General features: G+C 38.7%; 1 protein-coding gene and 1 non-coding gene across 2 annotated transcripts in view; both read right to left on the reverse strand.

The window, feature by feature from the left end:
* Positions 1 to 11,638, reverse strand: part of PRKCI (protein kinase C iota) — an 88,068-nt gene that overhangs the window by 18,641 nt on the left and 57,789 nt on the right. The window contains exons 9-12 of the mRNA XM_017501972.2: positions 6,517 to 6,693; positions 5,967 to 6,064; positions 5,232 to 5,318; positions 2,912 to 3,047 (exon numbers count right to left, since the gene is read on the reverse strand). Coding sequence (XP_017357461.1) covers positions 2,912 to 3,047; positions 5,232 to 5,318; positions 5,967 to 6,064; positions 6,517 to 6,693 — 498 coding nt within the window. The remainder of the gene's footprint in view (positions 1 to 2,911; positions 3,048 to 5,231; positions 5,319 to 5,966; positions 6,065 to 6,516; positions 6,694 to 11,638) is intronic.
* Positions 7,511 to 7,645, reverse strand: LOC119467427. The gene has a single exon (XR_005195963.1). It is a non-coding gene; the product is annotated as a small nucleolar RNA SNORA48 (small nucleolar RNA).

An 11,638-nucleotide genomic window follows, 5' to 3' on the forward strand; every position in this document is an offset into this window, starting at 1 on the left:
TTGTCCTTTCAGACAGGGTCTCACCCAGGCTGGAGTGCAGTGGCACGATCACAGCTCACTATAGCCTCAATCTCCCAATCTCCCAGGCTTAAGCGATCCCCCCATCTCAGCTTCCCAAGTAGCTGGGACTACAAGCACAACCAAGCCAGTCTAATTTTTCCATTTTTTGTAGAGATGGAGTTTGGCCATGTTGCCCAGGCTGGTCTCAGACTCCTGAGCTCCAGTGATCTGCCTGCCTTGGCCTCCCAAAGTGCTGGGATTACAGGTGTGAGCCATCATGTGTTATGCATTTTTTATAAATATCTTCAGCCGGGTGTGGTGGCTTGCTTTACTTGTTAAGGTAATTGGTACAAAATTATCCTCACATAGTAATACAATGACAAATATGTAAATATGTGATTGCATGCCCCATTCACCTGAGCAAAGTGCCTCCAGAGCCTGGAGATTATCTAAATGCTAACATGAACTCTTGGTTTTGAGATCAGCCTGGACAACACAGTAAGACCTCTTCTCTATTAGAAAAAAAAAAAAAGTAAAAATAAAATAAAAATAAAAATAAAGATATTCTTAAATGACTTTTACAATATTTATCATAAACTGCAATAAAAGTTTTGGACAGAAATCTCTCTTCATAAACCAAAATATTTACTCAGAATATCCAAGAGACAGAATTAATGGACCAAAGAACTGGCCATCTCTAGGATTCTTGATAATTCCTCATTAAACTGCTTTCAAAATGTTGTAACAATTTATATAAACACCACTGACATGTGTCCATTTCTTTAAACATACAGATTATTCTGATTTTAAAACAAGTATCTCACAGGAAAAAAAAAAAGGTCTCCTTGTTTTACTTTGTGCACTTTGTATTAAGGTTAATCCTCTCCACGTTTTTTGTTCAATTTCATTTATTCTTGGGGACAAGACTCCTTTATCACTGTTACTTTTTTTGAAATGAGAAAAAAATCCCTTAGAAAAAAAAATGACACAGATATCAAAAAGGAACCACAAATATAAGTGATAGGTACACAGGGGTTCCACTCGATAAGCGTTCTAATTGTTTATGATTGAAAACTTGTATAATAAAAATATGTAAGGGCCGGGCACGGTGCCTCACACCTGTAATCCCAACACTTTGGGAGGCCGAGGCAGGTCGATCACCAGTGCTCAGGAGTTCAAGACCAGCCTGGCCAACATGATAAAACCCCATCTCTACTAAAAATACAAAAAAATTAGCTGGGAGTGGTGGTGGGCACCTATAACCCCAGCTACTTGGGAGGCTAAGGCAGGAGAATCCCTTGAACCTGGGAGGCAAAGGTGGCAGTGAGCCAAATTATGCCATTGCACTCCAGCATGGGCAACAAGAGCAAAACTCTGTCTCAAAAAAAAAAAAAAAAAATTAAAATTAGCTGGGCATGGTGGGGCACACCTTAATCCCAGCTACTTGGAAGGCTGAGGCAACAGAATAGCTTGAACCCAGGAGGCAGAAGTCACAGTGAGCCAAGATCATGCCACTGCACTCCAACCTGGGTGACACAGCAAGGCTCTGTCTCAAAAAACATTAATTAAAAAGTATCATGTGAAAAATATGGTTGAATTCAGTACATAAAAGCAAGCATAGTTTATGTGAAGATGTTATTCTTTAATGTATTCTGAACAGATAATAAAGTTAAAAGTTAAATATTAAATACAATTAGGCTATCATACGCCATGTTAGCATTTAGATATATCTATCTCCAGGCTCTGGAGGCACTTCCCACAGGTGAACAGGGAATGAAATTCACACATTTACATACTGGTTGTTGTATTACTATGTGAGGATAATTTTGTACCCATTACCTTAAAAAGGAGTAGATCCTTACACATTTTGTGGGAAAATACCAGACCTTTTTTTTTTTTTTTTTTTTTTTGAGACAGAGTTTCACTCTTGTTACCCAGGCTGGAGTGCAATGGCACGATCTCGGCTCACCGCAACCTCCGCCTCCTGGGTTCAGGCAATTCTCCTGCCTCAGCCTCCTGAGTAGCTGGGATTACAGGCACGCGCCACCATGCCCAGCTAATTTTTTGTTTTTGTATTTTTAGTAGAGACGGGGTTTCACCATGTTGACCAGGATGGTCTCGATCTCTTGACCTTGTGATCCACCCGCCTCGGCCTCCCGAAGTGCTGGGATTACAGGCTTGAGCCACCGCGCCCGGCCGAATACCAGACCTTTAAAATGGAACACTGTTACAAAGAGAATAAAACATCAAGAAAAAAAGAAGACATATTCTGAGAATAACTAAAATTCTTTATATTTTTATTTATATATAAAATTTTTTACATATTATACTTTATGTCAGGTGTTTAAAATTTATTATTTTTTCTTTTTATTTATTTATTTAAAGATGGGGTTTCGCCAGATTGATCAGGCTGGTCTTGAACTCCTGACCTCAGGTGATCCACCCACCTCAGCCTCCCAAAGTGCTGGGATTACAGGCATGAGCCACCGCACCCGGCTAAAATTTAAATATAAAAAATGTTTGACTTCCGAGGAAAATCCTGAATGTATCATATAAAATTCACTACTAAATGGCAAAAATTGGAAGGTCATATGCAAATGGTCATGCTAACTGGTGGAATTGCAGACAGTTTTTATTTCCAAATTTTCTCCAGTTGTATTACAACTTTCAAGATAAAAAGTTATATATAATAAAAAGAAATTAACTTATTGTAGTACACATAACACAGAAGACATAAATTTTGCAAATGGTTAGAAAAATAGTACATTTGTCTTTGTGCTAGAATTCCACAAAGCTTCATAAATAAATTAGCAAAATTTGTAATCATTTTCCCATCTTTAAACATGAAGTTGTTTTACAAAGACTACTAGCTGCTAAAGACCTTTTTAAATAACTAGAAAGTTTTCCTCACCTTACACATGCCATAGTCAGTGAGTTTAATGTGCCCTTCAGAGTCCAGTAATACATTGTCCAATTTCAAATCTCTATAAATTATCCCTCGCTCATGAAGATAATTTAATGCTAGGCTGATCTCTGCAGAGTAAAATCTAAAATAAAATAAAAAATAAGTCATTTGATTCAATCATATTTAAGTTCTAAACTTGCAACTGGAAACATAAAAATTCATACCAAAACATTTTTTCCTCCCAGTGACTTTAGAAACTAATTTAAAGAACAAACTGAAGTACCACTTTAAAACATCTGAGCCCACGACACAATTATAAAAGTTCCTGTTTAACTTAAACTCACATTTTTCATAAGGCTATTAATTTAAAAGTCTCAAACGGGGTTCTTAATCTGGGTCCTTGGGTAAACTTCAGGCAGTTCATACTTCTACAACTGGGGGCAAAGGTGTATGCACATATGTACACGCACAATGTCTACAGAGTCCTCACAGCTTTCATCACTCCTCTAAGGGACCCATGACCTCCCAGAAGGCTAAGAACCACTGACAGGGTCAAGAATAGAAAGACTACTACAAGGTAACTACTCAACACTATAAAATCCTCATAAGCTTTTAGAAAAGGAATTAAATGGAACTATTCTACAACTATAAAATTTAATATCAAACAAAGAACTTTAAAAAACTGCTACCAACTCACTGGTGACAACCCAGAACTTTTGGCCTGAATAATGAAAATGGAACACCCGAGCTGTTGTATGGGTGCTTTGGTGGCACATTATCGTGATTACATGTGGAGGTACATAACATACACCTTCTAGCTACTTAATTCTGTGATTTGGGAACTTAAGCCCTAATTCTGGGCTTTAGTTCTTACAAAAGCAAAGATGGTGGTATAAAGCCAGAATCGGCACATTAATACAGAAAAAACCAGACTAGCTTCCCACATTCAACTGAACAGACAAGGAACAAATATTGGCTATGTTCACAATTCAAAATATCATCTGTGGCTCTGCTATGAAGGGTGGATCATTTGATAAAGCCTAAATACACAATGAACATAAAGGAACACCAAAACAACAAGAAAACCCAAATGAACAAAAAACCCAGCCTGGCCTCAAGGTAAGTACAATTTATATCTTCTTATGAAATTAAAGAATATTATCACGTTTTCACAAGCAATAATCAAGTAGCAAAATTTCCACAAGTTTTTTATTTAAATGAAATTTCTAATATTTGTTCCCTTTTTGATAATTACAAACATATACAAACTCATATGCTTCATTCTGGTATTACTCTTGTGAAGCAGGAAAGGGTGAGAATTACTGCTGATTATGAATAAAAAAAAAAAAAACCTGGTATTGATGGATTAAACTGTTTATTCAAGGCCCTGATCCCTTCCCACCAATCTCCTCCAACACAAAATTTACAGTCTTATATATTAATATCAAATTAAGAGCACAAAATTAATATTCAATGCTCTTTTATTTATCAATAATTATGGGATTAGAGGGGGAAAAAAGGCAAAGAACAATAAATCACAGGAAGAACAGTCAGAAGTATACACTAGTTTTAAAAGAGATCTTTTTTCTTTTTTTTTTTTTGAGACAAGAGTCTTGCTCTGTTGGGCAGGCTGGAGTGCAGTGGCGCAATCTTGGCTCACTGCAAGCAATTCTCTTGCCTCAGCCTCCTGAGTAGCTGGGATAAATTAGCCCAGCTAATTTTTGTATTTTTAGTAGAGACAGGGTTTCACCATGTTGGTCAGGCTGGTCTCAAACTCCTGACCTCAGGTGATCCACCCACCTCAGCCTCCCAAAGTGCCAGGATTATAGGCATGAGCCACTGTGCCCACTGAGACGGATGGTTTTATTACTCTCAAGTATGTATGAATAGCACCCTCATAGTGAAAAACTCTCTCAGAGACCACTACAAACCTGAAAAGACTAATACATGTTTATTAGTCTCAATTATTTAAATGGTTGATGCTAAATAGACAAAATATTTGAAAAGGATTGGTTTTAGTAAAGGTTTTCCCTTTAATATTGTTTATATTTTTCAATGGCTTAGGGAGCACTATGTGCATGCATGTGTACATGTGTGTGTATAAATATAAAAGAATATATACTAAAATTGTTTTACATATATATTATAATGTAAATTAACTTTTAGGTCAGCCTATGCACGACTTACAAAGAATTAACTACAGTAGTATCAAAATAAATTACTTAACTACTGTTTCCAACCACTGCACAGAAGAAGCCACAGGGCCCTGAAACACACACACACACACACACACACACACACACACACACACACAACAAAAACTTACCTGGCGTGTTCTTCAGGAAGTTTTCTTTGTCGCTGCATGTGAAACATTAGGTCTCCTCCATTTACATACTCTATAACAAAGAACAATCTAAAACACAGGAGAGAGCCCATGAAATCAAGATCCAAAAAAAGATAGTGTAGCTTTGCATTTTCACAAACCAGTCACAACAGAGAGCATTCTCTACTATTTGGCCTTTAAAAAGATGTCAAGATTTTGGTGGAAACAAAGAGTACCTAGGTTACAGAAGACATGAGAAAGTAAACCAGCATGATCATAATTTTGTAGCCTACTACTTCTATTCTAAAGTAATACCACTTGCAACGCAGAGCCACTCATTACCATCCTAATTTTAGCCTTTGATAAATAAGTTGTTTTTGACTGTCAAGATTAAGAAGTTAGCATTTTTCCTTTTTGTTAAACTCTAGAAAATTTTAAGTCATAAAACTAGAATACTGGGGATATTTAAAAGGTTGGATTTCCACTGCCATAATTATGACATGTTTCTTGCTCTGCCTAAAACATAACTATTTCTTGTTCTGCCTAAAGCAGGTCATTTCCTAATGTTGATCCAATACCAAACTGCTATCAGTGATTGGAGTAATAGTAGCAGGAAGTTATAAGCCTAACACTGGTGCATCCTCCATGATGTCTACTTCATGAATACAGCAGAAAGGTTCCGTGTAATATGCCCAAAATATGAAGCCCAGTAATCATTCTATTATCTTTCAATCTTACCTGCTTTCTGTCTGAAAGCAAGAATGGAGTCCAACAAGAAAAGGATGGTTGGATGCCTGCTCAAACACATGCTTTTCTGTCTGTACCCAATCAATATCCTATTTTGAAACATGAAAGGAATCTATGTCAAACTGAAATCATCACAATTAATGATTAATTTGCTCTGAGCAATTCAATTGTCACAAATGCAATTGTTAACTAGGCTAAATATCAAAACCATTGATAATCATGAAACTAAAATTTACAAAGAGAAAAATAACACTAGTAAGTCTTTCAATATCATAAAACCGTCTAGAAAATTTTTGCAAGCTCAAGTATTTCCTCTGATAATAATGTGGTTTGATTTGTTTTTTTAATCTAATAATAATCGAATTACTTTAAATATCTTATACAATCTAAGAAAAGTAAACTGAAATAATATACTTCATTTACTTAGCACATATTTAGAAATGCAGAATCAAGTAATAAAGCACAAAGACTGAGGTTTTATTTAAAACAGTATTCTTAAGCAGTTTAACAGTTTAGAAGCAATAAAACATGTGATGCTTACCTCATCATCATTAACAAGTTCTTTTTTCACAACTTTCATTGCATAAATACGATCTGTTTTTTTTAATCGAACCAACAGTACTTTGGCATAACTTCCTCTTCCTATTACCCGGAGCAAATCAAAATCCTGAAGACCTAGACTGGATGAAGCTTTGCCACTTTCCCTGGTGTTCATTGCCTGGTGAGAACATTTGTATCAGAGTTACAATGGGAAATGCTTTGCACAGTACATTATATTTCTAAGACCTCATTGTACCTATAACGATTTAAAGATATTTTCCTAACATAAAAAATATTTTAAGTTCTTAATTTTTTTTTTTTTTTTTTTTTTTTTTTTTTTTTTTTTTTTTTTTTTTTTTGAGATGGAGTTTCGCTCATGTTACCCAGGCTGGAGTGCAATGGCGCGATCTCGGCTCACCGCAACCTCCGCCTCCTGGGTTCAGGCAATCCTCCTGCCTCAGCCTCCTGAGTAGCTGGGATTACAGGCACGCACCACCATGCCTAGCTAATTTTTTGTATTTTTAGTAGAGACGGGGTTTCACCATATTGACCAGGATGGTCTCAATCTCTTGACCTCGTGATCCACCCGCCTCAGCCTCCCAAAGTGCTGGGATTACAGGCTTGAGCCACCGCGCCCGGCGTTCTTAATATTTTTAAAATGTCATCCCAAACCATATAATCTAGCTATTCAAATGAATTCGACTATATGGATGAATTCATGAGTTGAGATAAGAGGGATGGTAATAAGAATGGGAAGGGAGTTGAAATCAGAAAACCATCAAAGGATGTCTTAAAAAGGATGTAACTTTTGGGTATAGAGGCAATAGACATGCAGGAATAAAAAAAAAAAAACACATTAACTTTGGTGACCAAGAGATTGGGGTCCCACTGACAGAGAACATCAAGTGTGTGGCTAGGATAAGATTGACAAAGTTACTGGAGATAACAATTGGGTTTTTCATAACAAATTCAGAATTTTTTTTTTTTTTTTAAACCTATGTGTCCAAGGCATGAACCAGGCATAGGCATAGATCAAAAGCCAAGCTGGGATGAACAAGGGGTTGCTTTGTCCCTGGCTCATATGAGATGGGCACCACCAACCAGGTGCCACTCTACCCAGGTCAGGGACATGAATTCAGAAGTTATAAGGAGACATCAAGATGAAAGAGTCTGCTGGAAGCTTGATACATAAAATGTAAGCTAGTGAGAGGACACATTCAGAGGGGTTTTTTTTGGATGCTATAGACAGAAAAACGAGCATGAAGTCGTTCAGCGAATGGAAGACATTCCTTTCCACAGAATACTAAGGCCCCTTTGGGAGGACAAAGAGCCTTAAAATTCATTCACAACTATAAATGTAAGCTTCTGGCAATTTACAGAGAAGTCTGAAGATAGTCTTTTATTAGACGCCTGCAAAATCATTAGCACACAATGGACCCATGAGAATAAAATATGAATTCTCCGAAGAATACGAAGAAAAGCAGAGCAAATTTTGAGAAAGATAAAGAAACCAGCAACCACAAAACTGAAAGAAGGTTATTAGAAAAACTGAGTGAGAATGACAACTTAAAAAAATGGTCATATGTGAAAATTTAGAAATAACAATTTGGGCTGCACACAGTGGCTCATGCCTATATTTCCAGCACTTCAGGAGGCTGAAGCAGGTGGACTGATTGAGCCCAGGAGTTCAATACCAGCCTGGGCAATGTGGTGAGAAACCTCGTCTCTACCAAAAAGTACAAAAATTAGCTGGGTGTTGGTGGTACGCACTGTAGTCACTGCTACCTGGGAGGTTGAGGTGGGGGGATCACCTGAGCCTGACAGTTCGAGATTGCAGTAAGCTGTGATTGTGCTGGTGTGCTCCAGCCTAGTGACAAAGTGAGACCCTGTCAGTAATAATAATAATAGGCCAGGCACGTGGCTCACACCTGTAATCACAGCACTTTGGAAGGCAGAGGCGGGCAGATCACGAGGTCAGGAGTTTGAGACCAGCCTGGCCAATATGGTGAAACCATGTCCCTACTAAAAATACAAAAATTAGCCGGAAGTGGTGGCATGCACCAGTAGTCCCAGTTACTCAAGAGGCTGAGGCAGAAGAATCACTTGAACCCAGGAGGTGGAGGTTGCAGTGAGCCGAGATCGCGCCACTGCACTCCAGCCTGGGCAACAGAGCGAGACTCCATCTAAAATAAAAATATATATATATATGTAATAATAATAATAATAATTTGATTTGGTAACAAGGTGATATAGTTTGGATATTTGACTCTTCCAAATCTCAAATCTCATGCTCAAAAGTGATCCCTAATGGGAGGTGTTTGGGTCACAGGGACAGATTCCTCAAGAATGGCTTGGTGCATTCCTGTGGTTAATGAGTGAGTTCAGAGTGTGGCATCTCCCCTGACTCTTGCTCCCTCTCTTGCTATGTGACACACTTGCTTCCGCTTTGCCTTCTGCCAAGACTGAAAGCTTCCTGAGGCCCTCACCAGAAGCAGATGCTAGTGCCATGCTTCTTGTTCAGCCTGCAGAACCATGTACCAAATAAATACCCAGCCTCAGGTATTCCTTTATTCCTTCATTCATTTCTTTCTTTCTTTTTTTTTGAGATGGGGTCTCACTCTGTCACCCAGGCTGGAGTGCAGTGACGCAATCTTGGCTTACTGCAACCTCCATCTCCTGGGTTCAAGCAATTCTCCTGCCTCAGCCTCCCAAGTAGCAGGGACTACAGGTGCATGCCACCAAACCCAGCTAATTTTTTTTGTATTTTCAATACAGACAGGGTTTCACCGTGTTAGCCAGGATGGTCTCCATCTCCTAACCTTGTGATCCGCCCACCCTGGCCTCCCAAAGTGCTGGAACTACAGGCACAAACCACCGTGCCCGGCCCTATTCATTTCTTTAAGAAAAGGTCTTGCCCTTCACCTAGGCTGCAGTGCAGTGGCACAAACATAGCTCACTGCAGCTGTGAACTCCTGGGCTCAAGTGATCCTCCTGCCTCAGTCTTCCAAGTAGCTGGGTCTATGGGCATGTGCCTCCACACCCAGCTAATTTTTATTTATTTTTTGTAGAGATGGGGGATCTTGCTATGTGGCCAAGGCTGATCCCAAACTACTGGCCTCAAATGATTCTCCAGCTCCACAAAATGCTGTGATTACAGGTATCAGCCGCCACACCCAACCTTTGGGTATTCCTTTATAACAACAAAAACGGACTAACACACAAGGATAAATAAAGCAGAGTGAAAATAATCCAGGTTCGGGCAGGTTAGGAAAGAAGAGAATTGGCCGGGCGCGGTGGCTCATGCCTGTAATCCCAGCACTTTGGGAGGCCGAGGTGGGTGGATCACAGGATTTCAAGACAAGCCTGGCCAAAATGGTGAAACCCTGTCCCTACAAAAAAAAAAAAAAAAAAAAAAAAAAAAAAACCCTACAAAAAAAAAAAAAAAAAAAAAATGAATGAATGAATGAATGAATGAATGAAAGAAGATAATTGTAAGAAAATAAGTCAACACATAGACTTGAAATATGACTAACTGAAAATATAAGAATCAAGTGGAGCCAGAAAGAGCAAAGTAATAAGGCTGAATGAAATGACAGAAGCCAGATAACAGTGAAATGTCACCTTCCAAGGGTCTAAAAAAGAAAACAGCTGACCTAGAATTCTTTATCCTGAAAAAGTAGCTCACAAAGTGAAAGTGAAAGAAAAACATTTTCAGACAAAAACTGAGTGGATCCATCACTAGTAGGTGCTCACTAAAGGAAAGACTAAATTAAGTCCTTGAAGGAGAAAAAGCATCATCTCAGATGGAGGAACAAAGATGTAGGAAGAAACGAAAAACAAAAAGGGTAAAATGCGGGTAAATCTAAATATTATAGAGTGCCCAGATCACTGCATTTTCTAGAGAAACAGTAAAAGTGTGATTTGTAATACTTTTTAAATGCAAATTTTATCTTATATAGAGAGGGTATGTGTGTGTGTTTGTTACATGTGTATACTGCAGTCAGGTAGTGAACGCAGTACTCAAGAAGTTTTCCAACCCATGCTGCCCCGCCTCAAGCAGTCAACAGTGTCTGCTGTTCCTATGATTACGTCTATGTGCGCTCAAGGCTTAGCTCCCACTTGTGAGAACATGTAGTATTTAGTTTTCTGTTCCTGCATTAATTCGTTTAGGATTACAGTATAACCTCTAGCTCTAACCATATTGTTACAAGGTACATGGTTTCATGTTTTCTTTACCCAATCCACTATTGATGGACACCTAGGTTGATTCCATGTCTCTGCTATTGAACAGTGCAGTGATGAACATATGAATGCATGTGTCTTTTTGGGAGAATGATCTATTTTTCTTTGGGTACATACCCAGTAATGGAAGATTGCTGGGTCAAATGGTAGCTCTGTTTAAAGTTTTTTAAGAAATCTCCAAATTGCTTTCCACAGTGGCTGAGCTAGTTTACATTCTCACCAACCGTATATAAGCATTCCCTTTTTTCTGCAGACTCACCAGCATCTGTTGTTTATTCACTTTTTTTTTTTTTTTTTTTTTGAGACAGTGTCTCACTCTGTTACTGACGCTTTGACCTTCAGGTTTCAAGCAATCCTCCCACCTCAATCTCCTGAAGAGCTGGTACTACAGGGGCGCAGCACCAAACCTGGCTAATGTTTTATTTTTTGTAGAGACTGTTGCCTAGGCTGGTCTTGAACTCCTAAGCTCAAACACTGCTTCTGCCTCATGCTCTCAAAGTGCTGGGATTACAGGTGCAAGCCATCACACCCAGATTGACTTTTTAATAAAAGCTATTTTGACTGATGTGAGATGGTATCTCACTGAGGTTTTGACTTCTATTTCTCTGATAATTAGTGACAATGAGCGGTTTTTCATGTTCGTTGGCTGCTTATAGGTCTTCTTTTGAGATATGTCTGCTCATGTCCTTTGGTTTGTTTTTTTGAAACAGAGTCTTGTCACCTAAGCTGGAGTGCAGTGGCACAGTCTCGGCTCATTGCAACCTCTGCCTCACCGGTTCCAATGACTCTCATGCCTCAGCCTCCTGAGTAGCTGGGATTACAGGTGTGTGCCACCATGCCCTGGTGAGTGAGTGAGAGAGAGAGAGAGAGAGAGAGAGAGA

This window comes from Cebus imitator, unplaced genomic scaffold, assembly GCF_001604975.1.
Source record: "Cebus imitator isolate Cc_AM_T3 unplaced genomic scaffold, Cebus_imitator-1.0 Scaffold287, whole genome shotgun sequence".
Lineage (NCBI taxonomy): Eukaryota > Metazoa > Chordata > Mammalia > Primates > Cebidae > Cebus > Cebus imitator.